At 34.7% G+C, this 25,789-nt stretch overlaps 1 protein-coding gene across 7 annotated transcripts in view; it reads left to right on the top strand.

Moving 5' to 3' along the window:
- The window catches only part of SEC23A (SEC23 homolog A, COPII coat complex component), an 85,598-nt gene that overhangs the window by 35,746 nt on the left and 24,063 nt on the right, over nt 1-25,789 (top strand). For 3 of the 7 annotated variants that reach the window (XM_072838375.1, XM_072838376.1, XM_072838380.1), the window contains exons 15-19: nt 2,270-2,347; nt 4,594-4,755; nt 6,692-6,778; nt 8,818-8,973; nt 10,856-10,921. In XM_072838375.1, the coding sequence (XP_072694476.1) occupies nt 2,270-2,347; nt 4,594-4,755; nt 6,692-6,778; nt 8,818-8,973; nt 10,856-10,921 (549 nt within the window). Of the gene's footprint in view, nt 1-2,269; nt 2,348-4,593; nt 4,756-6,691; nt 6,779-8,817; nt 8,974-10,855; nt 10,922-20,188; nt 21,580-25,789 lie in introns of those variants that run through there. The other 4 variants (XR_012036505.1, XM_072838379.1, XM_072838378.1 and 1 more) reach the window with 3 other exon arrangements.

The raw sequence follows: 25,789 nt of genomic DNA, 5'->3' as shown, positions 1-25,789 counted from the left end.
AAACTGCCTTTTACCTAGAAATTCTCTCTCTAAGAATTTAATCTAAGGTTATAACAGGATAAATGCTAATAATGAGGGATTAGATAGTGATATGAAAATAAATGTTCATTATACAAGCAAAAGTTTTGGACATAAGTTTGAATACATCTCACTCTAAAAATTATTAGCCTTTTGGACATCCCTGGTTAGCCAAGCATAAAAGTGAACAATGTTTTCATTACCCTCATTAACCATAACGTAAGATTTTCCTAATGCTTTATTTTAACAGAATTCCAGGCACAATTTAAAATGTGTATATTTAATGTTATGTGATCAATAGTTCTGAATAATGTATGACTACTGGTTTTGCTCACAGAGTCTTTTCAGTGTATTTGACATTTTAGATTTCAGGTGTATTTGCTATTCAGATCAACAATTCAGGAGAATTTTCTGCAATGATGGAAATGTTGTATAATCTGCACTGTTATGGAAGTACTTACTACTCATATATAGCTGTTGAGCACTTGAAATACGGCTAGTGCAATTGAGGAACTGGATTTCTATTTAATTTCAATTTATTTAAATTGCCACATAAAGCTAGTGGTTATATTGTCCAATGAAGATTACTCTCTTATTTTTTTTTTAAAGATTTTATTTATTTACTCATGAGAGACAGAGGGAGAGAGAGAGAGGCAGAGACACAGGCGGAGGAAGAAGCAGGCTCCATGCAGGGAGCCGGATGTGGGACCTGATCCTGGGTCTCCGGGTCACTCCCTGGACTGAAGGCGGTGCTAAACCGCGGAGCCACCCAGGCTGCCCAAGATTACTCTCTTAATCAAAGTTCATCAGTGAAGTATTATTAGAGGGCATTAAGGACAACAATACTCTTATTTCCAAATACCAAGATCTGTTTTCTGAGGATTAGCTCTACAACAATAGCTTTGCTATTCTTTGCATGACAGTGGTTCTGATACGATTTTTCTTGGAAGCCAAAAACGTGATCAAGCCAATTATGCCTTTTTATGTGCTCTATACAGCACAGATAATTACATAAATCATATAGTTAAACATTTTAGGAAGCAAATGCAACTGCACTAAGTATAGCAGTGAATCCTTTGCTATTTTTAACTTGTTTTTTGTACCCTTGACCATATGTGAGTACTAAGCTGAACATTGCCAGGATATAGACCAATTGCATAAGTACTATAAAAATTTTTTCATATTCGAGACTCTGCTCAAGAACAAGGTGAGAAAGCTAATGTTTGTTGAATGCTTACTGTTAGTCATTGTGCTAAGCACTTTCTCCTAAGTTTTATCTCAGTTATTTAGTTGCATTTTGTCACATTATTGTGGAGGGCTTATTTCTCGTTCACCAGTGTATGTGCCTCCATTTACCTTAATATCCTTCTAATTTCTGCCGTGGTGTTTATTCTTTGTTTACCAGTTTACCTGTTGGTCTCATACTTTCTTTTCCTCAGCTTTTTTTTTTTTTTTTTCTTTGCATTGTTTCTGTTGTAGAGTTTTATACCATCAGCTTGCTTTTGTAACCACTATGGTAGTTTGATAGTTGCATCTTCCAGTTAGTAGGCTGTTGTCCTTTTCAGGCAGAGTCTTAAAGGGCACATGTTGAACTCTCTGGCCATTATCTAAGAACTCTGTTTGCTATCAGAGACAGTTTTAAAAAATCCAAATATTTGAAAATGAGTTATTACTGCATTGGAGCCAATGTATTGTTTGTTTCTAAATTCAAGTGTATTTTGTTGGGTGTAATTCTTCTCGATAAGTATATAAATAAATTCCAGTTTTATCCCATATCAAGTATCTACTTTCTAAAGAGTAATAACTTTTTTAAAAAATATTTTTTATTTATTTGAGATGGGCAGCCCCAGTGGCCCAGCGGTTTAGTGCCGCCTTCAGCCAAGGGCATGATCCTGGAGACCCGGGACCGAGTCCCGCGTCAGGCTCCCTGCATGGAGCCTGCTTCTCTCTCTGAGTCTCTCTGTGTGTCTCTCATTAATAAATAAATAAAATCTTAAAACATTTTTAAAAAATTTATTTGAGAGAGAGAGAGACAGAGAGGGAGCACATGTGCATGAGTGTGAAGGGGGCAGAGGGAGAGGGAGAATCCCAGGACTCTGGGATCATGAGCAGAGCTGAAGGCAGATGCTTTAACCATCTGAGCCACCCAGGCACCCCAAGAATAATAACTTTTAAAAAATAGAATATGTATAGGTAGGAGGGTTAGTAGTATGCCAGGGAATATATTACTAACACATTTTATTTTATTTAGTGTCAGAAATTTGGAGAGTATCACAAAGATGATCCAAGTTCCTTCAGATTTTCAGAAACTTTCTCCCTTTATCCACAGGTGAGTAGGTAAAAGGTCCATGTTCTTTTCTTAGTGTTGACAATAGTATTGAGTCTCACTTTTCCTGTTGTATAAGAATATAGGACCTGTTATATTAGGTTATTTTTTTGGTAATGTTTTAAGTTTTGGGATAGCTAAGAAATTGATACTGTGCTTGAGTAGTCATTGAAAGGTGTATAGTATTTTTATGATTGCCTTCAAAAGAATCATTTATTTCTGGTGAAAGAAATTTACATTGGAACCCTACTCTGGGGTAGAAGTAGGTGTGAGGCCGATTAGCTTTCCATTTGATATAAGGAATCTAATTACAGTAGTACTGAAAGGAAGTAACTTGACCAACCAGCTATTTTTACAGCATGGTACCATTACCTGAGAACAATTTTATGGGGATATACCAAATAAATAGAAAAGAAGCTAATTTGATTTATCTTAGAGAACTTTTGCCTCTTGGGCAGTGGAATCTACCTGTCTTATTTTAGTTGATATTTTTAAAAGCTTAGGTTATTTATGTGATGACTAACAGAACATTTATTCAGCTGAGGTATATATGCAGGGAACTTTAAGAGAATAAAGATGACTGGCACGGATCTCATTTTCAAGGAGCTTTCAGTCTGAAGGGTGAGAACTGAAATATACCTAACAGAACAGAAGGGGAGAAATGCTGTAAAATATACACAAAATTTAAGGCAAACTTACAGGAATCCTTCCAAGTAAGTGGTGTGATACATCTTTTTAGAAGAGGGCATTTTAGCTTAGTCTGGAAGGAGGATTATATTGAGACATGGAAATTCAAATTTTTGCCCGTGAACACTTTGCTTAAGGCTTTAACTCTCTTTTCAGGACTACTATTATTTTTTTTGAAAATCTTTCAGTGATCTGTATTGTAGAAACTTCATGTTTATACAGGGAGATGTCCCTAAATCTCTGGTTACAATTTTGGAGAAGTAGGAAAGAGCAAAGTCTATTTGCCTTAAGTCAAGCAAAAACGTTTCTTAGGACTCATATTAGTAGCAGAAACTTAAAGGAAAGAGATTGAGGGCATTAGCCTTAGTATTTGACTGAATGCTGAACACTTTCCTTTCTTTCTTTTCTCTTCCAACTCTATGCCTTCTTTTTAGGCTTTTAATAGTTAATAGATCTCCCAAGAGATTGGGGCTTTTCATCTTTCCCCCTCTATTGGAAATAGCAGAGGACCCACAAAAATTTTTTTTCTTTGTGGTTTCTAAACACTCTTATAAAAGGTAACATAGACTAAATTTAAGGAAGGTTTTTATTTCTAAAATATTTACCCCCAAATTTACCAATTACATATTGCTGTGAATAAACAGGAATAGCTAAAGTGGTAAGGGATGAGACAGCCTCTCCATGAATTCTGATCACAGAAGAAAGAAAAGGAATGATAATGTCATTGAGTGACATGTGCTGGGAGAGACCTGTGGATGAGTCCCAGACAGGAGCATCATGTAAGCACTTGAGCCCTGAGTGCTGAGGGAAGTGTAGAAAAGTAACTGAAAGACAAATGAGAGTTCTTTGGAAAGCTGATTCTATTGATTGTATCTGAGACCCTTTGATTGTATCAAAGCACAATGTAGCTGTCCTTTGTTTAGGCCAAACTCTTCCCCTTTTTGATCTCTTTCATATTGAGGAGTGGATAGAAGGAAATTGAAAAGAGAAAGAAGTAATGAAACAAAGTCTAAAGAATGTTTCTTAGGAATGAGAAAGAACTTAAATATTGAGAAACAAGTGAATGTATGTAGGTGCTTTTTTTTTTCTTTTTTTTAAATCAATGCAGACCCTTCCCCATGCATTTTTTGGGAACTCTCATAAAATAGAAAATCTATTAATCTATTTTTACGTTCTTTTAGACTCTTTTGATGGTGGTAAGGAATAGTAATAAAAAAGATTCAGAGATAGTGGCCAGAGAGATGAGGAATAAAAACAAAGAATGCTGATAATGTACCATGTAGCATCAGCATCTGAATAACTTAGTTCCAAGCAAGGAGTTTTTTGTTCCTAGTCTTGTTTTCCTTTTGAGTCATCTCTTTTACTTTCATTTTTGTAATTGTTGTTGAATTATATTTTTAAGTAACTGATAAAGACCATTAATGAGATTCTTAAGAATACAATTTAGAATGTCCTTATAACTTGTTTTTATTATCTTAATAGTTCTAATCAAATGCTTTTATAATAGTAAACTTTTTTTGCAATAAAATAAGTAAAAGCTATCTCACATTTTTTTCTTGTAGTTTATGTTTCATTTAAGAAGATCTCCTTTCTTACAAGTTTTTAACAATAGTCCCGATGAGAGTTCATATTATCGTCACCATTTTATGCGTCAAGATTTGACCCAGTCCTTAATCATGATTCAGCCCATTCTGTATGCATATTCTTTTAGTGGACCCCCAGAGGTAAGAGAGACAGAAGACAACAATTTGTTTTGTTGCTGTGATGTGTGTCATTAAAAAGTGAAAACAAATTTTTCTTGGAAGATGGTTACTAAATATAAGAATTTAGTTCAAGAAGTTGTTATATATTCACTTAAAAAATTTATGAGTGCTTACTATATGCCAGGTTGCACTAGAAAATCGTTTAAAAAACATAAAAAGTGAGGTGGAAGAGACTTAAGATCAAATCATCTAGTTATTTGGTTGATCAAATCCTCTAGGGCTTGTAATTATTATGTCTTTAACAGGGTCCAGATGTAATGATGAATCTAGAACCTGTAACTTATTCAGAGTATATTGTCTGATAATTAGGACATTCTGTCTAAACAAAGCTTCTTGCTTAAATATAATCTCATTCTCTTATAACCCTTTTGAACATAGGATACAGTTGATTATAAAGATGTATAGTTAGAAAGGTTAGAAATCTAATGTCATCCATTTAGATTTCTTAGCAAACTGTCCCACTTTAACCAGTTGTCAAACAGTTTTTCTATTTTGTGCTTCAAATTGTCTGGCCACTTAAAAGTATTAGTGACTATATTTGAAAATAATATTTAAGGATGGTCAGCATAAAGAGAATATAATATCTCTTGATGAATGATCTCTCATGATGCCTTTATTTATTGTTTTGTAAAAAATAGTGTATAAAACATTTTGTTACTATAATTGTTTTTAGTAGTTTGTCATAGTGTCTGCTTTTCTAGAAAATATATATTGTTAATGTGATGATCTAGCTATGTATTTTGGTCGTATAGTTTTGGTCTTTCTTTCTTTGAATCAGGAAAGAAAGTTTTAGAGATTTTTCTGATTTCAGAGTAATACATGTAAATTGTAGGTGTCTGGAAAATGTAGATTAGTGTTTAGAAGAAGTTTGGAATCCCACAATCCCTCCTGTCTGCCTCTTTTAAATTCCAGTCTTTCCATTTCATTCATGAATCCCATTAGCTTCATTTACTTAATTTGCTTTTGGAGTCCTCTTTCCTCAATCATGACTTATTCTTCTTCTGGATCATTTTCATTAACACAGAAACCTGAGTAATATTTACATTAAAAACCAACAGACAAAACCACCCTTGACTTCACATTTTCTCTAATTAGCACCCATTTCTCTGGTCTCAGTTGTAGCTAAACTCAGAAAGTTACTTGTCTGTATGATGATCTCACCTCACATTTTCTCCTCAACCAACATTATTCAGATTCTTGTCCTTGACATTACATTGAAACAACTCTTACCAGGCCACCAATGTCCTACATCTTGCCAGAACTCTCAGTAGCATTTACCTAATGAGGATTCTCCTTGAAAACCTTTTTTTTTTTTTTTTTAATTTCTCTTACACCTGCAGTACCTACTGGTTTTCCACCTAATCACCACTTGTTCCTTTTCAGTCTCCTTTTGCTGACTTCTCCCTTTCAGATCTCCTAAGTGTTGGCAGGTTCCAGGGCTCCATCTCTGGCTTTTGCTCTGTCCTCTCTCTCTGTAGTGTAGACATATACTGTGATGCATATACCATCTTAATGTGTGTGATACCCAAATTTATGTCATTAGCTCGGGCTTCATTATATTTCCTATTAATGTATATTAGCTCATTACATTTCCTATTCAGAACTATTCCGTCTCCAAATTTGCTCTTTCCCAAGCCTTTCCACTCTCACTAAATGGAGCCATCATCAGCCTTAGGAGTTAACACTGATTTCCTCTTGGCTCTACTTTTTCCATTGTTACCTCCATTTTTTGTGATTTCTCAGAAAAAATATACTGCAAGAATTCATGATAGCAAGATGTTTTTAAGTTATAAGATATAAACTTAAAATTTTTAAAATATTCTGGAAAGATCGATTTTGTAACTTTAAGTAATTTATTTTTCCATCTTCTTCTTCTCTCTCTGTTTTCTGCTGTTAGCCGGTTCTTCTTGATAGCAGCAGCATTCTTGCAGATCGCATTCTTCTCATGGACACGTTCTTCCAGATTTTGATCTATCATGGTGAGGTAAGATTCCATAGCATTTAAAGCTATGCATATATGTGTCATAAAGTTTTTATTCATGGAAGCTTTCCCCTCCTTACTATATAGCTAGTGCTTCCTTCAGGATAAACTTTTATTTCTATTTTTATAAAATAGGTATAAAATACAATTCTTTCTACCACAGGTTTTTAGATGGCACTTGGAGTTGATCTACCTGTGATTATTTTGTCCATTTGTCCACGTACTATTGGATAAATGCATTTTACATAAAGCATAGTGTTGTGAAAGTAAGAGCATTGATGTATACATAGGTGTACCATACTTTGGGGTTTTACCTGAGATATTGAGAAGAGAAAAGCCTTTGTTAGTAGGCAGGTTCTCTCATTGTTTCATGTTAGTCATTTAAAAAGTATTCCATTTAATGTATTTAAAGTATTTAAAAAAATATTCCACATGAGCTGAAAACTTATTTAAAGCATAAGTGAGTTAAAACTTATACCTTTATTTGATTGGAATGGTACATACTTGAAAAGAGCAGAATATTTGAGTAGCTATTAAGATTTATTTATTTATTTATTTATTTATTTACTTACTTACTTAAAGATTTTTATTTATTCATGAGAAACACGGAGACAGTGGCAGAGATATAGGCAGAGGGAGAAGCAGGCTCCTTATGGGGATCCTGATATGGGATTCGATCCCCAAACTCTGGGATCATGACCTGAGCCAAAGGCAGACGCTCAACCACTGAGCCACCCAGGTGCCCCGCCATTAAGCTTTAATCCAGGTATTTAGCAGAACTTTCTCCATTCCTGCATTTATTCATTTAGCCAATAATTAAATGCTTCCTCTGTATAAGAAAGCATTATATTCTGGATGCCTTGAGAAATACTGAGTTTCTTTTTTCACAGACCCACACTCAAATTTATATTCTAGTTAGTCTAGTAACATGCAGATTTATTTTTCAAATTGTTTTAATTGTAAATGATTTTAGATTTGCACTATAAAAAAAAAGATTTGCACTATAATAGTAGAGGTGTTACTCAAAATATCCTTTTAAGTAACATTATCTAGGCCTTTTAAAAGATATATTGATTATTATTTTTAATTGCTACCAATACTAATGTCCTTTAATTTTTAAGAATAATGTCTATTCTATCCTAATGACAGTAAGGTAGTTTGCTGCTTTTTTTTGTAATTAAAAAAAAATAGCTTGTTAATGTACTTAACAGAGAAATTGGAAATGCACATGACTGTTTCTCTGTTAAATACAGAATATAAAGCTATATAGAGTATATATTTTGACTGATGCAATTAAGTTAGAAACCAAGCCAAGTTTAAATTTTTGGATGATTTAATTACATGGCTTTTGGAGCCATTTCCTTTAATAAAAGAATTGATTCAGATGCTCTTCTACACATATATTATCTTTATAATGTTACTGCTATCATTCCTCAAGTTTATATGTTATATATCTTGCCAGAATGTTACTCCATTGATAAAGATTTTATATAGTAGGCAGTTAATTTTCAAGTCTCTGGGAAATCTTCTGTTGACAAAAATCCCCCTTGTTTATCATAAACTTAAGTAGATAGCTTTCAGCTAATAATATAAACATAGTGTTTAAAATTATTTCTGGTTTATTATTTCTTTTTACTTTTAAAGGAGAAGAAATATTCTACTTTTGCATCTATGTACACAAGAATACCAAAATCAATGTCTTGATTTATTTTTATTTTTTTTTAAAGATTTTATTTATTTATTCATGAGAGACACAGAGAGAGAGGCATAGACAGGAGAAACAGGTTCCATGCAAGGAGCCCAATGTGGGCCTCATCCTGGGACTCTGGGATCATGCCCTGAGCCAAAGGCAGATCCTCAACTGCTGAGCCACCCAGGCATCCCAAATGTCTTGATTTAAAAACTGATAAATGAAATAATAATTTATAATTTTCTTATTTTCTGAGGATCAATTCTTTTGAAAAAAAAAAAAAAAACCTCTTAAAGTTTTTGGAAAGGCAAGAAATTGAAAGTAATAATTCCTTTCATTGTTTTAAAATTAGACCATCGCACAGTGGCGCAAGTCAGGATACCAGGACATGCCAGAATATGAAAATTTCCGCCATCTTCTACAAGCCCCAGTGGATGATGCACAAGAGATTCTTCATTCCAGATTTCCAATGCCAAGGTACATTGACACTGAACATGGAGGTAGCCAGGTAAGTACAGTTAATTTGTTTGTTGTTAGTCTTGTAATGAGTTGTTCTCACTTGCTTCTGACTTTAATATGAAAAGACTACTTCATAAGGCAAGTAAAAGAGAAAGGAGATAGGTAGAAAGAAAGTTTACAAGGGAAAATATGCTTGTTTTTGCCTCAGCACTGAGAGCAAAGTAGTGATTATGGGCCAGTTGCCTAAAGCTAGCAGTTTCTCCCACCTTCTGCCACCAACCCAGATTTAGTAACAGAGCCAGAATGATGTTATGGTGCTATGTCAGCTTTAGTTGAGCAAGAAGAACAATTTGGAAAATAATTTAGTGTACCTTTTTTGGCATAATTGTTTTAAATCTGCTTATTTAATGAAAAAGTCAATGAATATGAAGTTTGTGGTAACATAATTTTTTCTGTTTTCCTCATTCTGTCAGTTCAGTTTTTAGAAAATGTCATGTATTACAAAGCATTGTATTACAAAAGGCTTTGTGGTTTTTAGAATTATAAGGATTAACTACGTTACAAATATACATGGCTCTTCAGGACCTTTCAGAAAGCTGGGTTTAAGATCCCTTAACATATACTCTTAAAATACTTCTTACTTCTCCCTTGTAATTTTGTTAGAGTTATAATAAATTAACTATAGGTTATTACAAGTTTGTTTCACTTGCTAAAGGCAGGGACCTTGCTTCATTCATTATTATATCTCTAGTGCCTAGCACAGTGTTATAAATTATGTGATAAATATCAGCAACTGTTACTCAGAAATGATAGCGGTTATTTTTCGGGTTTTATTATATTTGTAATAAGAGCTACCATGTATGGAGAATTTGTAAAGCTGATAGTACTTTACACACCTTATCTCATTTGATCCTCAAAACAGTCATATTGTTATCTCCATTTTACAGATAATAAAAGTGAAACTTAGGTTATTGTGGCCAAGGAAACACAGTAGGGGAGAAACTGAGATTCAGATCTGGGTGTTCTGACTCTAGAGCCAGTGCTCTTGTATTAAAATGCTTACTCATAGAGTAGAAAAAGATTTTGTGTGGTACTAAATTTCAAAAGATTGACTGCCTATATGACATGATAATTTATGCCTAGTTTTCTCATTGATGTGTTGTCATGTGTAGTGCTATTTTCCTTTTATTCTGGTTTTTCTGTTGATTAGATTTAGTGGATAGATGGTTAAAGTGTTGAGTAAATTGTCTTATGGAAAAACCTACAGTTTAAGAAAGTTTGAGAGTCATCGTTTATTTTTTATTTATTTATTTATTTTTTTTTGAGAGTCATTGTTTATTTTTATTTTATTTTTTTAAATTTTTATTTATTTATGATAGTCACAGAGAGAGAGAGAGAGAGAGAGAGAGAGAGGCAGAGACATAGGCAGAGGTAGAAGCAGGCTCCATGCACCGGGAGCACCATGTGGGATTCAATCCCAGGTCTTCAGGATCGCGCCCTGGGCCAAAGGCAGGCGCCAAATCGCTGCGCCACCCAGGGATCCCTGAGAGTCATTGTTTAAAGTAAAAGAATATATAGGTCACTTTTTGGTACTTCTAATCTCTGAGGTTTCAGACCAAGTGTTTAGTAAATTTCACACAACTCTTATACTTGTTGCACACATAAATTTTATATGCTGAATTTTGGATTCAGCAGTTTATTATTTGTTATGAGTGTTTAGCTTGGAGAGAAGAGGGTACATTTATTTGTAACATGCTGTGGCCCACATATTTCCAAAATTAGTTTATTTTTTAAAAGTTGCTTTTTAATAAAATTAGTTTTATTAAAACATATTAAATAAAGTTGATTTTAAGTTACATACTGTGTTTGTTCAGCTCATATTGACTAAATCTGTTTTTAATGGATAATGTTATTTCTTCTCCCCTTGTAAGGCTCGTTTCCTGCTTTCAAAAGTCAACCCTTCCCAGACTCATAACAATATGTATGCCTGGGGACAGGTAAGTGTAAATAGTGGAACTTGGAATTATTTCTTTAGTGTATTTATAGTTTGTTATTTTAGTGAGAACTACATTTTTTCCTGTGTATTTGCTAGTGATTTCTGTTGTAAAATTAATGAAAAAATGAGTAGAAAATAGAATTCGCATTTGGTGGCACCATAGAAAATAAAAAGTGATCGTATCAAATAGGTAGAATTCCTTCATATTCCAAGGTTAATACTACACCCTTGAGACAAAAAAGCAATATAGTGTATAATATAAGATAGGAAGTGATGATTTAAGCTTAATGCTAGGACATGAACTACAAAAGGCCACACATAATAAGTTGAAAGAGATCAGGGATTGTAGTTGAACAAGATAGGCAGGAGCCTGGAAATCATTGTTAATATATTTTGATTTGTAAGAAGTCCTACCTATTGGTACAACATTTATCAAGTATCCAATGTATAGGACTTTGTATTGGCACTTTAGGATACATAGTGATCATCCTTGCTTTTTTTTTTTTAATGTTTCAAGTTTTTATTTAAATTCTAGTTTGTTAACATATAGTATAATATTTTCAGGAATAGGATTTAGTGATTCATCACTTTGATCGTCCCTGCTTTTAAAGAGCTTGTAATCTAGTACTGGAGATACAATACATATCTAATTAAAATATAAGTCAGTATGAGATATGTTCTTTTAGAAAAGTATAAAATATTATAGGGGTTAGAAGAGGAAGGGGGGAAACAGCACATGATAGCAGTAGGAGACTGTGTGAATAGAAAAGAGCTCACAAAACGGAACATTTCCTTTTAGAATGGTCACAGTTTTTAAGAAGTAGAAATTGTATGCGGAAAGGACTTCCAAGTAGAGGACAGTATGGACTAAGTAAGGTACAGAGCACACATAGGATGAATAGAACAAAAAATTGGAAGTGTATTGTGTGACTAAATTGTGGAGGATCTTAAATGCCAGGTTGAGTTCTGAGGAGCTGAGTCTTTATTTAGTAAGTAATAAAATGTTACTGAAGGTTTTTGAACAGGGTAAATTTGGGTCTTAGAAAGTAAAGTTGAATCTTAAAATTGAGAACATTCTGCAGGTTGAAACTATGTTTTGAAGTAATCCAAGTGAGGGAGAATGAAGGCAAGATGGTGAAAAGGAATAGATTTTAGTGATATTTTAAAAGTGGAACCCATGAGATTTGATTAGATGTTCCAGAAAAGTAAAAGTTATTCTAGGGCAAGACAGCTAAATGCAAAATCTGAATTCTGATTGAACTCTGGATTTTACAGAGGAAAGAAGTATAAAGAACATAATTCGGATATTTGCGAAATTTGAATATGTACTATTTATCAGCTACTAGTATAATATTACTAAATTTCTTGATGGTGATACTACTGTTGTGGTTATATAGGATATTGTCCGTGACCCTGGGAGATACGTCCTAAAGCATTTGGGGGTAAAACATCATGATATCTTCAATTTACAGAAGTGATTCACAAAAGAAAGAAAAGGAAAAAAGGAAACATAAAGAAACATAAAGCAAATGTGGCAAAATGTTAATGAATTTACGTATAGAGTATGTGGGTGTTCATTGTACTTTTTTCTCAACTTTTCTATAGGTTTGAGTTTTTAAAAAATAAATAGCTGAGGGAAAACAAGGTAAGGAGGGTTTTCAGCTAGTATAACTAGGAGAACATGTACCAGCAAGTGGGAGGCAGAGAGAAAACGTTTGATTTTAGGCACACTGAATTTGAGATAACATCTAGATGGCCAGATAACATCTAGCAGGCTTTTAGAAATTTGGGTTGATGATCAGGGCAATGATGTGAAAGTTGATCATGGACAAGTGATATTTAAAGTCATCACAGTGGATACTTGTCCAAGGAGAGAGTAGAGAAGCAAAAGAAGGATGAGATAAACTCTTGAGGAAGTACAATTGGTAGGAGTAGTTTACAAATAGAGAGGTGAGAGGAAAATGAAAAGAATATTGTACCATGTTATAATAGGTGAAGGAGGGCTTTATAGAAAGAAGGAAGGGGGTTCTGAGCATCTCAAAATATGAGATGCTGTAGACATTTGAAGGGGGGTAAAGACTACAAAAAGGTGGAATTTGAAGACTAGGAGGTAGGTCATTTGTGGCCTTGGTAAGCAGTTTTAAATATTGATTGAATACAAGATAGATTGTAAGGAGTTAGTACTAGGGTGGTAAAGAAGTGGAGATTGTTAAGTGTAAATGGTTTTTCTGCAAATTTAATCTGATTTTGAATAGTAGGATAAAAGGATGATACTTATTAGGGTAAGGGCATAGAACTTATTTGTAGATCAACTGTAAGATGCTGAAAAAAGCTTACAGATGTTTAAGATCCTCAAAAGCAGAAAGTGTGATCACAAGCACGATATGCAGCTGATGCATTGCTAAGGAGGCAGGACATTTCCTTCTGCAAAAGCAAATTGGTAGGAAGGATAATGAGAGAGAAAGATGTTGAGGACAGAACGCTCATATTGGAACGCTCATTTTATTTACTAACAATTTCTAGAGCTTGCTTCCATTATGTTTTTTAACCATGCTTTGTAGTTCAGGCATTACATCAAAGATGACAGATTTTGGGGGTGATATTAGCACTGGAAATAAGAAAGATGGACACATTAAAGGGAGTACAGTAATTTCTATGTGAGGTCCAGGCTGGGTAGAAGAAGTAGTATTAGGATTAAAGCCTCTTCTCTTTAAATTTAGAGGTACCTCAAAATTTTTCCCTGATTTCCCGGCATACACTGTTTATTTTTTGCATACGGGTGATTGCATGCACCCATAAGGCTTCAGCTTTCATCTGAGGCTAACTGGCAAGTCTCTACCTTTAGTTTGACTTCACATTGAGCTGTAGACTGGAATTTCCATAACTGCCTGTTATATATACGTCACTGGAGGAGCTTCCTGTAGACATTGCATAAGCAACATGTCCCAACTTGAAATTACCTCTTTTTTACTATCTTGTTCTGTTTGACTCTCCTATTTTTACAGAGGACCCCACCATTTTCTCAGTTCCCAAGGCTTGGAACTTTAGTCATTTGCATTTTATTTTTCCGTTCTGCCCCTAATTATTCATAAATGGTTTGATCACTTTCCCCTATCCATTCCCTCCTTTCCACGTCACTAACTGAGGTCAGGCCCTTGTTACTATTCATATAGAGTGTCAGTGCTTCAGACCTTTTTCTTCCATTTTGACAGTGGCCAGAGTGGTCTCCCTGAAGCAGTTTTAAGTTAAGAGCACTGCTAGAAATCTTTAATCTTTGGGGTACCTGGGTGGCTCAGTCAGTTAAGGGACTCTTGGTTTCGGCTCAGGTCATGAGATTAAGCCCTGCATTGGGCTCTGTGCAAAGTCTGCTGGAGATTTGCTCTCTTCCTCTTCCCTCCCCTAGCCCACATGCTCTCTCTCTCAAATAAATAAGTTTTTAAAAAAATCTTTAATAATGCCCTATAGAATTATAAATAAACTCTTTATATTGCTTTTGAGGGTCCTTTATTGCATAATCCAAAGTTTTCCCACTTTCAGCTACTGTTTTTTTAGCCAACTGGATTTCTTATTCTACTTTGACTACATTAAGCATGTTACCATCTTTGTAACTTGTCCCTATTACCACTTGTACACATGAAGCCATCCCTCAAGGCTGAGTTCGAAGTTTATGGACTCCATGAAAATTTTTCTATGATTGCATGACTTGTTTAATATGTTTTTCCCCCTTCATTCCTTTTTTTCATCCATTTCTGATGGCTCTTATCTCTCGTGTTAGGTTATAAATTACTTGAGAATAATAACTATGTTATTTTAATTTTTGACTGTCCACAGTACCTTAAACATAGCATGTATTGAGTATAATAGATTTGGGCAGAAGAACAGAGATTAGAGTATGAGAGCTTTGTGGAGGTATTTAAGAGTTAGAGACTTTATGATATAGATAAATAAATTGAATCCATGGTCTAAAAGTTCTGAAAGGTAAGATTTTTTAGAGCAAGGAAAGGAGCTTACTCTTGGAAAGTGTGGAAGGGGTATATAGCACATGAAAGAAAAAAATTTATGCCTGTATAATGCATATACATATGATTATCAATATCACCCTCACCATTTCACTTGCTGTGGAACAAAAAGCTAAGTATACTACTATGACGTGGAAGTTTGGAATACAGAATGTACCATAAATCAGCCTTTCCATTATGCTTGAGTCATCTGAGTATTGGATCTAGTCTGGATCTCACAACTTCAGAGAAACTTAAGAAAATTGCAAGAGGATAAGAAAGTAGTACCAATTAATAAAGTTCATGGAAATGGTGATTACTCATGGAGAAGGAGAGGTTAATGGATACCTTAAAATAGTATTTGTCAGGGGTCCCCTAGCAAATGCCCTTAGGGGCAGGTAAGTAACAAATGAATGAAGCTCTTACGAGAAAATCTGATACTCTCTGAGTGAAGGGGCAATACCTGTGGGCAAGGGGCTCTGGTGAACTAGGGTTTGTGGGAAGAATACAGAAGTCCTTTTCTAAAGAGGGTAGCTGTTCTTCCCCTCTAGCTGATTGTTGCCATTTATATAATTTATTTAACAAAATGTTGTGAGCCTACATTAATGCAGACTAAATAAAATAAATCTTCGTGGCTGAATTTCCACATTAAAAAGTATGGTTGGGGGTCCCTGGGTGGCTCAGTGGTTTAGCCCCCTGCCTTCGGCCCTGGGCATGATCCTGGAGTCCCGGGATCGAGTCCCACATCAAGTTCCCTGCATGGAGCCTGCTTCTCCCTCTGCCTATGTCTCTGCTCATGTTCACTCTCTCTCTCTCTCTCTCTCTGTGTCTCATGAATAAATAAAAAACCTTAAAAAAAAAAAGTATGGTTTAGTTCATGGAAATAATAACTTGCTTCTTGCTTTTCTGGATTTAAATTACAATATGGGGGCACCTGGTTGGCTCAGTCAGTAGAGCATGAGACTCTTGATCTCAGGGTTGTGAATTCAAGCCCCACATTGTGCGTGAAATCTACTTAAAAAAAATAATAAGTTACAACATGGAGATGTAGTTAGTAGTAGGCTTATAAAGAACGTGTTGAGCTGTTAAGCATGGAAAGGCATCATTCTGGGCTGGTAGTTGAAAACTGTGTTACTTATCTTTGACTTTGTTAACAAAGTTTAAGAATATGTACTTGATATGCACAGTAAGACTCAGTAAATATTAGTCATTAGTCTTCCTTGTTCTCAGTGGGGAAATAATAAGTCTCGTTAATGATTTATTTATTTATTTATAAAAGATTTTATTTATTTGAGAGAGAGTGTATAAGCTGGTAGAGGGGCAGGGGGGAGAAGGAGAAACAGACTCCTCACTGAGCAGGGTGCCCACTACAGTGCTTGATCTTACGACCCTGGGATGATGACCTGAGCTGAAGGCAAATGCTTAACTGGCTGAGCTACCCAGGTTCCCCTATTTTATTTTATTTTTAAAGATTTATTTATTTATTTGAGAGAGAGAGAAAGAGCATGCCTGTTCCTGAGCAGGGGGAGGGGTAGAAGGAAAATGAATCTCAAGCAGACTCCCCACTGAGTGTGGAGCCTGATACAGGGCTTGATTCCATGACCACTGAGGTCACAACCTGAGCTGAAATCAAAAGTCAGATGCCTAACTGACTGAGCCACCCACGTGCCCCAAAGATACTTTAAATAGGAAAGAAAATCTGTTTTAAACTTTGAAGTTTAGGGATGCCTGGGTGGCTCAGTGGTTGAGCATCTGCTTTTGACTCAGGGTGTGATCCTGGGGTCCTGAGATCGAGTCCTGCATCAGGCTTCCCAGAGGAAGCCTGCTTTTCCCTCTGCCTATGTCTCTGTCTTTGTCTTTGTGTCTCTCATGAATAAATAGATAAAATCTTATAAATAAATAAACTTTGAAGTTTATTATGACCTGGAAGTAGAGGCATAAACGAGAGCCCTAAGGTCTTTCTTGACCTGTGCTTTTTTGTAAGAAAAATTGTTAATATTTTTATAGATAATAATCATAATAATAACTAATAAGCTGAATCTATACTGTTTTAGTTCCTGTGCTAAGCTTCTTATGCACTAATACTTAATTATTAAAACATTCTTATGAGGTACTTACTATTAACTCTATTTTGCAGAAGAGGAAATTAGGCTTAAATAGCTTAAGTAACCTATCTAAGATCACATAGCTAACTTGTGTTAGGGTCTGGATTTGACCCTGTGCTACTCTGACTGGAGAATCCAAATGTTTAATCATTAAGCTAAATCAATGATTGCAGTTTAGAGAGTTAACTTGGTAGCCAAGTACTTTACTAAAAATTATACAATCTTACAATTTAGTTTTCTTTTTGTCAGAAATCAAGTACCAGTGATAAGTTTTATCCACAGATGGCCTGAAGAGGGCACCACTGCAACACTGCTTCCCCACTGCTGTAGTTTCATATACTAAGTAATAGCTTGGATCTTTCTGCCTAATCCTGGATATATTTTAAGGAGAAAACAGGCACAGTTGAAAAATTAAGGTCAATCAGCTGCAAATTTTTGATGTTTGCATTGAGCATTAGTATTTATAATTTCAAATAAAATCTTTACATATATAAATTAGAAAATTGATGTATATTTTTGTCTTGACCGGGTGAAATACATCTGGGATTGGGTGAATTGAAGTGGAAAATGTGTAAATCAGGAATATTCACAGAAAACAAAAAAAGCAAGAGCTACCAGATTATTATTAGTCTAAGTCATAGTTTTGAGACCTTTGCTTCTCTGTTAACTGAATGTACAATAAGGAAAAATATTTTTGGTGTTATAAGAGTAGATTTTTCAAAAGAGCTAATAATAGCTCAGACATGTTGTATTCCTGCTGTGTGTGTCAGGTATTGTTCTGTTTCTTTACACAGTTGAACTCATTTAATCATAACAACCATATGAAATAGGTCCTTTTGTTACCTTTATTTTACAGATGAGGAAACTAAGACACAGAGAGGTTAAGTAATTTCTCTTCCTCAAAGTCATGCAGGCAAGTGGCTGAGGAGGAATCGAGTCCATGCTGTCTGGCTTCAGACTCCAAACTCTTATTCTCAGTGCTATTGTCTCCATTATCAAGTTTTTATGATTAATGTATGAAAACACATAGTAAAATTGATTGTCCTTTATTGAGGAGAGGTCATGGCATGTCTGTGGCTATGCCAGACTGGAATTTGCAAGAGCTAAAAATGCCCATCTCCTATTTGTTATTCACTTGCTGATCTCTGAAAATTACTTGGTTTAGATTTTTTATATTTACTTATAAATGAGAACTTGAGTATCAGGTGAAAAATGTAAAAATCAAGATATAAAATCTTTCAGGAAACCTTTTTCTTGCTACAATAGAATTTCACTGTTAGTGGTTTGGATTACCAAAGTCATTCTGTCAACACAGTTTTTATTAAAATTGAAGTTAGGGATTTTCCTTAACTCTTGATAATTACTTAGGACCCACAGAGATCAATTAAAATGACTTGAATGAAAATGATAAGCATGGTTTATTTTAAAAATATTGTAGGGACACCTGGGTGGCTCAGTGATTGAGTGTTTGCCTTTGGCTCAGGTTGTGAACCTGGGGTCCTTGCATCCAGTCCCATATCAGGCTCTCCGTGGGGAGCCTGCTTCTCCCTCTGCCTATGTCTCTGCCTCTCTCTCTATGTTTCTCATGAATAAATAAATAAATAAAATCTTTAAAAAAATTGTAAATATACCTCCTTCCAGCTGGCGTGTCTGTTAAAATATGTACAATTTCTTTCATTCTTCCCCCCCACCCCCCAGATTTTATGTGTTTATTTGAGAGAGAGGAGAGCACGAGCAGTAGGAGGTGCATTGGGGGAGAGGGGGAGAAAGAATCTCTAAAGCAGATTTCTCACTGAACACAGACCCCAACATGGGGCTTAATGCCAGGACCCCAAGACCATGACCTGAGTAGAAACCAGGAGTCAAATGCTCAATCAACTAAGCCACCCAGGTGCCCCAAAATATGTGCAATTTCAATTTTATTTAGTAGACAGGCAGCAGTAATATTACCAAGGCAGATTTATTCCTGTTAACTGAATGTACAATAGATTCAGGGCTAGATTCTTAGCCCTCCTCCACATCTATCTCTACATCTATGTGGAGATACGGAGATAAATGTAACTTATCTCTTCATAAGTTATATATGTCTATCCATAGAGGGAGATATGGATAGGTACATATAACTTCTCTCTAAGGGCTAAACTGAGAACTAAAAATAATGAGAATTCAGTTGAATATGACTAATTATTAGCAGGGTATATTAATTAGTTCTCTTGATGCTTTACTGTGATCAGTACTCTTGATGCTATCACTGTGATTGGTAGTGATAAAGCACCAATACATAAAAGACAAATGAACACTTTACTACTGTAGAGATTAGGTTGGGTATGTAGTTGCCCGGATTCTGCAGTGCAAATCTGATGCCGACCACTTGGGGGCAGTGCAGACTCGGCAAGTTAAATGACGTAGTTCACAGCAGGCCTGCCCCCAACTTCAGGTGCCAGCTGCTAGTGGGATTCCTGTACTTCCAATCTGTAGGGGTGAGAGGCTAGGGGAGTTGGTGGTGGTGGTGCTTCCCCCTCTCAGTTTGATTACTCTAGAAGAACACACACAACTCAGAAAAGCACTATATTTATGATTACAGTTTTATTATAAAGAATACAAATAAGGACCAGCGAAGAGACCCCCTCAGAGTGAGGTTTGGGAGGGTTCCAGACTGTGCTCTTTCCCCATAGAATCAGGATGTGTTACCTCCTAGCATATTGATAAATTTTTTAGACAGGAAGCTCCACTGAGCTTTGGTATCAAGATTTGTTTCTTTACTACCAGGCCTGATTTATTGAATCTCCAGCTCCCCTTTTTCCCTCCCTTTTCCTCACTTCCCTTCCCTAGAGGTCAGGTTGTCTGAAATATCCAGCCCTCTAATCACATGTTGATCTTTCTGATGACTGGCCCCCATCCTGAGTCATCTCATCTCAGTTGAGCTCATGAATTCAGTTGTAAGTGGAGGGGCTTATGAATAACAAAGACATTACTATTAGGAAATTTCAAGGGTATAGAGTCTCCCTCTGAGGAACCTGGGACAAGGGCCAGTCAGATTCTTTATTCTACAACAGGAATATCGGTGTTATTCTGCTTACAATGATTCCTTGTCTGTTTTAAACATTTGCTTATACATTTTAAGGTATTACTCTGTTTTAATCATAGCAAACATCTTTCTTCTAGGAGTCTGGAGCACCTATTCTCACAGATGATGTTAGTTTACAAGTGTTTATGGATCACTTGAAGAAACTTGCTGTGTCAAGTGCTGCTTGAAGAGCTAAACATATTAAGGACACTTAAGAGGAAATAATATTTCAATTTCATTTTTTTCATTTTATCTGTGGAAATCAACAGAAGTATCTCTCTAGGCTTTGTATTAGTATGGTTTGAGATAACATGTCGAAAAATGTTCACATTTGTAGATTAAGCTGGAATATGAGAGCAATAAGAACAAATTTATTTTGCTTCCCACAGTATTATGACTGGTTTTAGAAACCTGAGGCCTTTATAACTTAATTATGTTAAAGAGTAAAAAATAGAGTTGGCCTTGTACTACAGAGATATAACTCATTTGTATATTGTAGAAAAATCTAAAGTGGCACTGAATATGTCCTTGCTGACTTTTTGAAAACTTGATTTTAGCCAGAAAGTAAACAAAATCGTCAACAGTAATGATAAATGTGAACATTTTTGCCTGTTCATTAAAATATATCTGTGATTTTCAAGCACTTATGCATATACTTTTTCTGTACTTATTCTGTTAAGGAAGATTTATTTTTATGATGATTTGTTTAGGAATTAGTTGGCTTTATATAAGGTAATTTTCACAAAGATAACTTAATGGTTTTGGTCATTTGGAAAAATAGTTTAGAGATGAAAAGTTTTTGGGGTAACAGTTCCACAACTGACAAAAAAATGTGAAATTCCCATAAAGTACCCAACTTACATGATTAAACAGGATAATTTTTTTTTTAAAAGAGTGATAGAAAATAAGCCATTTTGTTATAGTGCATTTTAGGAAGTCTGCAGTAAAGTAACTGTCATCACTACTAAACCAAAATTGTTTTTTACTGCATGGTTATGTTTTTTCCCCTTATTTTTCAGAGGTAAATTTTACTTTATGTCCTTCAGTATTTTAACACTATTTTGGGAGTTTACATATTGCTTTTTATTTTTGCTTCCATTTTATGAAATGTATTAAGTTCTTATTCAAACAGTATTATATAATATTTTGTTGAATGATATCATGTGGTGATGCTCAGTTTTATTTTGATTTATTCATTAGTATCATTCACCTTTTAAAGTTTACTTGTAGCAAATGTTTACATTGCTAAAGCCAGATGTTTGACAATGAAATTTATATCGAGTACTGCAAATAAAAAGGTGGTGCTATGATAAATGCTTAGAAGGACAGTTTGATGATTGTACTTGCATGAACACAATCATATGATAAAACAAACTTAAAAAAATTGTTTATATGTTATATTCAATTAAATAAATTGCTCTGTTCCATTTTATTTGAATTGAACTGTGCTAGGCCTAAATACCAATAAAATATACTTTTTCTGTGTTTTCCTGCTTGTTTCGAAGTCTGATAAAGCCTGAGAAGCCTCATATAAAATTTGAGCAATTATAAAATCTGCTATGAGTAGATTAAAAAGTGTTCATTTTTTTAAATGGCAGCTTTATTGGATATAATTCACATACCACACAGTTCACCCATTTAAAGTGTACAGCTCAGTGGTTTTTAGAATATTCAGAGTTGTGTAATCATCACCACAATCAATTTTAGAGCACTTACATCCTCCCCAAAGTAGTCGTTTTTGCCATAAGGAAATTGAGTTTTGGATTAACATATTTTGAATTGAGTTAAGCCCCTGTGATGATACATATTTAATTTGCATGGGCCCTTAACTTACACTCTTTAAGAGTGCATTGTTGTTCTTGAGTGGTAAGTCAGTACTTACCCCCAACTGTCCTTTACTTTTCTAAATCAATTACAGCTGAAGGTGCTAAAGTAAGGCATACGGAGGAACAAATATATCATCATACTTTTTTAACTTACCATTTGAAAGAAAGCACCTGGGATCTGTTTGTGTCTAATTTAGCTGTTACTCAATTGCTAGATATTTAAATAGATTGTTGAAGAAAGAAATGTTTAACCCTTTTAATAAAATTCAGAGCAGATAGTGTATCTGCTAAATTGTTAGCAGCATTGAGAAGCTTTGATATGTCCAGAACTATTTGAAATTTACTGTAGAATCCACTACCCCTAGTGCCTTTATCTCTAAAAACAGCTTTAGACCTCATTTCTGTGCATTTTTATTTTGTTGTAAGAAGATACATTTATTCTTTTATGGGCTGATTCGAAAAGTGAGCTGACATTTTCTCCATCCAGTTCCCCACTTGATAAACTTACCTCTATATTTCCTAGCCCGTGGCCTGCATGTGATGAATGTGCTTGTTGTCCAATCCAGGCCAGAAACCAGTGAAGAAGCATTTTTTGATTCTTACTCTCCACAACATTAGTAACCACTTCTACCATTTAGTAGAACCATTTAGTAACCATTTCTACCATTTCTGCCTTTCTAATATCTCCCTAGTCTCTTTACTGTTTTCCATTTTACTGTTGTTCTGCCTTCATCATGTCTCATGTGGTTGGTGCAGCAGCCTCCTAACCTGTCTGCTTTCCCCAGTCTCCTCCATTCTTCAATTCACTAAAATACAAATCTGATTATGTCATTCTCTTTGCCCTCATAATATAATCCAAACACTTTGACCTGGTAACATTGGATATTGCACAACAATCAGATCTTAGATCTCCTTTGAAAAATAGCACAAAGAACACAGTTGGAAAGGTGTACTATTGGAGAGAGGTCCCTAGTTCTACCTAAGCATCAGTCTTAGATGTGCTATTTGGGACTTATATAGTGACAAAGCAGATGCATTCTTCACTGGCTGTTACAAAGTAAGTGGCTTACTGCATTTGGTTTTATTTCAAATGAAAATAATCAGTTATTTTCCAAACACTACCAACAAATTAGGATTATTTGCTTTCTAATGCCTATAATTTACATTTTTTTCATTTTCCATTTTTCCAATATCCATGCATGCATACTTTTTGTGCTTTTATGTGTTTGATTTATATTCATCTTGAGCATTTTGTCAAGTATCAGATGTTTCTCTTGTTTGCTTTTTATTTTTTTATTTTATTTTTTTTCTTTTTTAATTTTTATTTATTTATGATAGACACACAGAAAGAGAGAGAGCGAGAGGCAGACTCCATGCACTGGAAGCCCGACGTGGGATTCGATCCCGGGTCTCCAGGGTCGAGCCCTGGGCCAAAGGCAGGCGCTAAACCGCTGTGCCACCCAGGGATCCCCTCTTGTTTGCTTTTTAATAGTTTACCTTATGAAATTAAAACATTTTCCTTATGTTCATTCTTCCTTTCTTTAATAGAGAAACAGGTGCCTGGGTGGCTCAGTCGGTTAAGCATCTGCCCAGGGTTCTGGGATTGAGCCCAGTGTTGGGCTCCCTGCTCAGCTGGTAGTCTGCTCCTCCCCCTCCCCGTTTGGGTGCTTTCTCCCTCTCTCTCAAATAAATAAATAAAATCTTGAAAAAAAATAGAGAAACAAATACTGGTCTAGGTTTAGTGTATTATTATCTGGTCAATGTAATAATAATAATCTAGTATTGTATGCAATACTAGATATGGAATAATGAAGTTGCATTACTAAATAAATTCAGATTTTTTTTTCTTCCCCATCTATGGATTGTACTGACATAAAGCCCAATTATTTGGGTTGAGGATGTGATAACTGGGAAATTGGGGATTTTTCCCCCTAAAGAAACATTTAAAAAAACCCAAAACAGTAAAATGTCTAAACATTTGGCAGATAGAAATGCTAATTTTAGGGTTTGTTAAATAAACATAGACTTCGCTATGTATTTTTAAAAGTTAAGGATAACAAAGTTCAAACCAGGATATAAAAATTTCAAACCAGAATATGTAACTTCCAAACCAGTGGAGGAAAAGAAGCAATAAAAGCAATCTGATGAAAGGGAAGGCAACAAAGATGAAAAAGGCAGCAAAGGGGGAAAGTATGGTAAATAAGAGACAAAAGAAAAAATAACGATCAGTACTTTTTCATGTATTTTATGAAAATTAAAAATACTTAATGGGCTTCTGTTGTAATGAACAAAATCATATGTAGTATTTTGAACCTTCTGTAAATTTGTCTTAAGACTTCATAAAAATCTTTTCATGTATCCATGCTTTACTGAGTATAGTCAGACTCATCAATCTTTTTCATAGTTGATTGTGAAGAGACATTAATTTCAAAAGTGTTTTTTTTATTTGAAGCAAAAGAGACACAAATAGGAAAACTCAAAGGTAAGTTTGATAGAGATTAATAAAAAAATCCATTTTACAAATTTCATAAATTCCTAAATTCTTAAAACTGTTTCTTCAGGATTGATGCTAACGGCTTTCAAAAAGCTTCTTGGTATAAAGATTTCCACTGTAATACATAAACTAGAAAATTCAAGATAAATTCCTATTACATTTGATAAAACCCTCCAAAGTTCTTTTGTAAAAATGAGCACAAATGGCTGAATGATGGTGCACACTGACATTATTTGATCCATTGGTTTCAAACAAATGTCCAGTTACAGATCAAGGTGTTTGGATATTGGTGTTTTAATTTTTTCTGGCCATGTAAGTAGAACATCTGTTACATTATGGGTGTTCTTTGAAATTTGATTCTTCAGTGTAAATTCTATTTTCTTAGATTTTGTTATTGCATATTTAATTGCCTTCTCTGCAGTTTCTGTGTGCTGATCTAAAGCTTACTGTCTTAATAATGTACATTGTTCAAGCCTGATTTAGACTACAGCTACTTTGAGTTTTGATTAACCTCATCTAAAACTTTACACCAAAAAAAACCCCTGAAATTTTGCCACTGATGTAATGATTTATTTTCTTGGTGAGTCTTTTAGTTTTAAAACAAACAGCAGTTAAAGACAAATTTTATTCATAAAGATATTCAAATTCAGTGAAAGGTTCCATTTAGGCACTAAAATGTGCACTTGGGAAAATTACACTTAAAAGTTCACACTCTGTTTTGCTGTTTTAACATTATCCACCAACAAAAACTCCCAAGTTTAGATTGAGAGAATTGTTTCTTCATCTTTGTGATTACTAGCCTAGTGTGATTTACTTGAACCTACTGTTTAAAGAGCAGGATATTTAGTACCAGGGATATTGAAGAAACAAGCTCTCCCCACTCCACCAAGGGAGCTGAAATGATTCAAAATGTGTTACTAACTTACCCTCCAAATTGAAAGGTGTCTCTGTATGTTGGGACTGGACTCTAACTGGGAGTTCTCTGAATTAAGTTCTATACAGAATGGAATGTTTATTAAAGGATAAGTAATAAAAATGTACTAAACATATTAAAACTTAGTAGCCATAGCTATTGTATAGATTATTATTTTTTTTTCTTTCATGTTTTTAGGGGTTAGACCAATGAAAGTCTTGTTTTTCAGTTTGAAGTATTTTGTCACTGACATTATTTGTAATTGCTGGCATAGAGTGATAAAACTGCTCTTTGTTACACCATTGTTTGGAAACTAAACTGTAAGGTTTGATTTACTCATGAATTAAATAAATTTCAGTGAAGATTATAAAATATTTAGTACTGAACAGAGAAAGTGCTATGTATCAAAAGTTGTGGTATGGGAAAAAGGGTTACTAGAGGGATATGTGTTATTTTAAATGCAGCC

Source organism: Canis lupus, chromosome 9 (assembly GCF_048164855.1).
Source record: "Canis lupus baileyi chromosome 9, mCanLup2.hap1, whole genome shotgun sequence".
Lineage (NCBI taxonomy): Eukaryota > Metazoa > Chordata > Mammalia > Carnivora > Canidae > Canis > Canis lupus.
The sequence above is the reverse complement of the archived record's forward strand: the minus strand, read 5'-3'. Positions and strand labels throughout refer to the sequence as shown.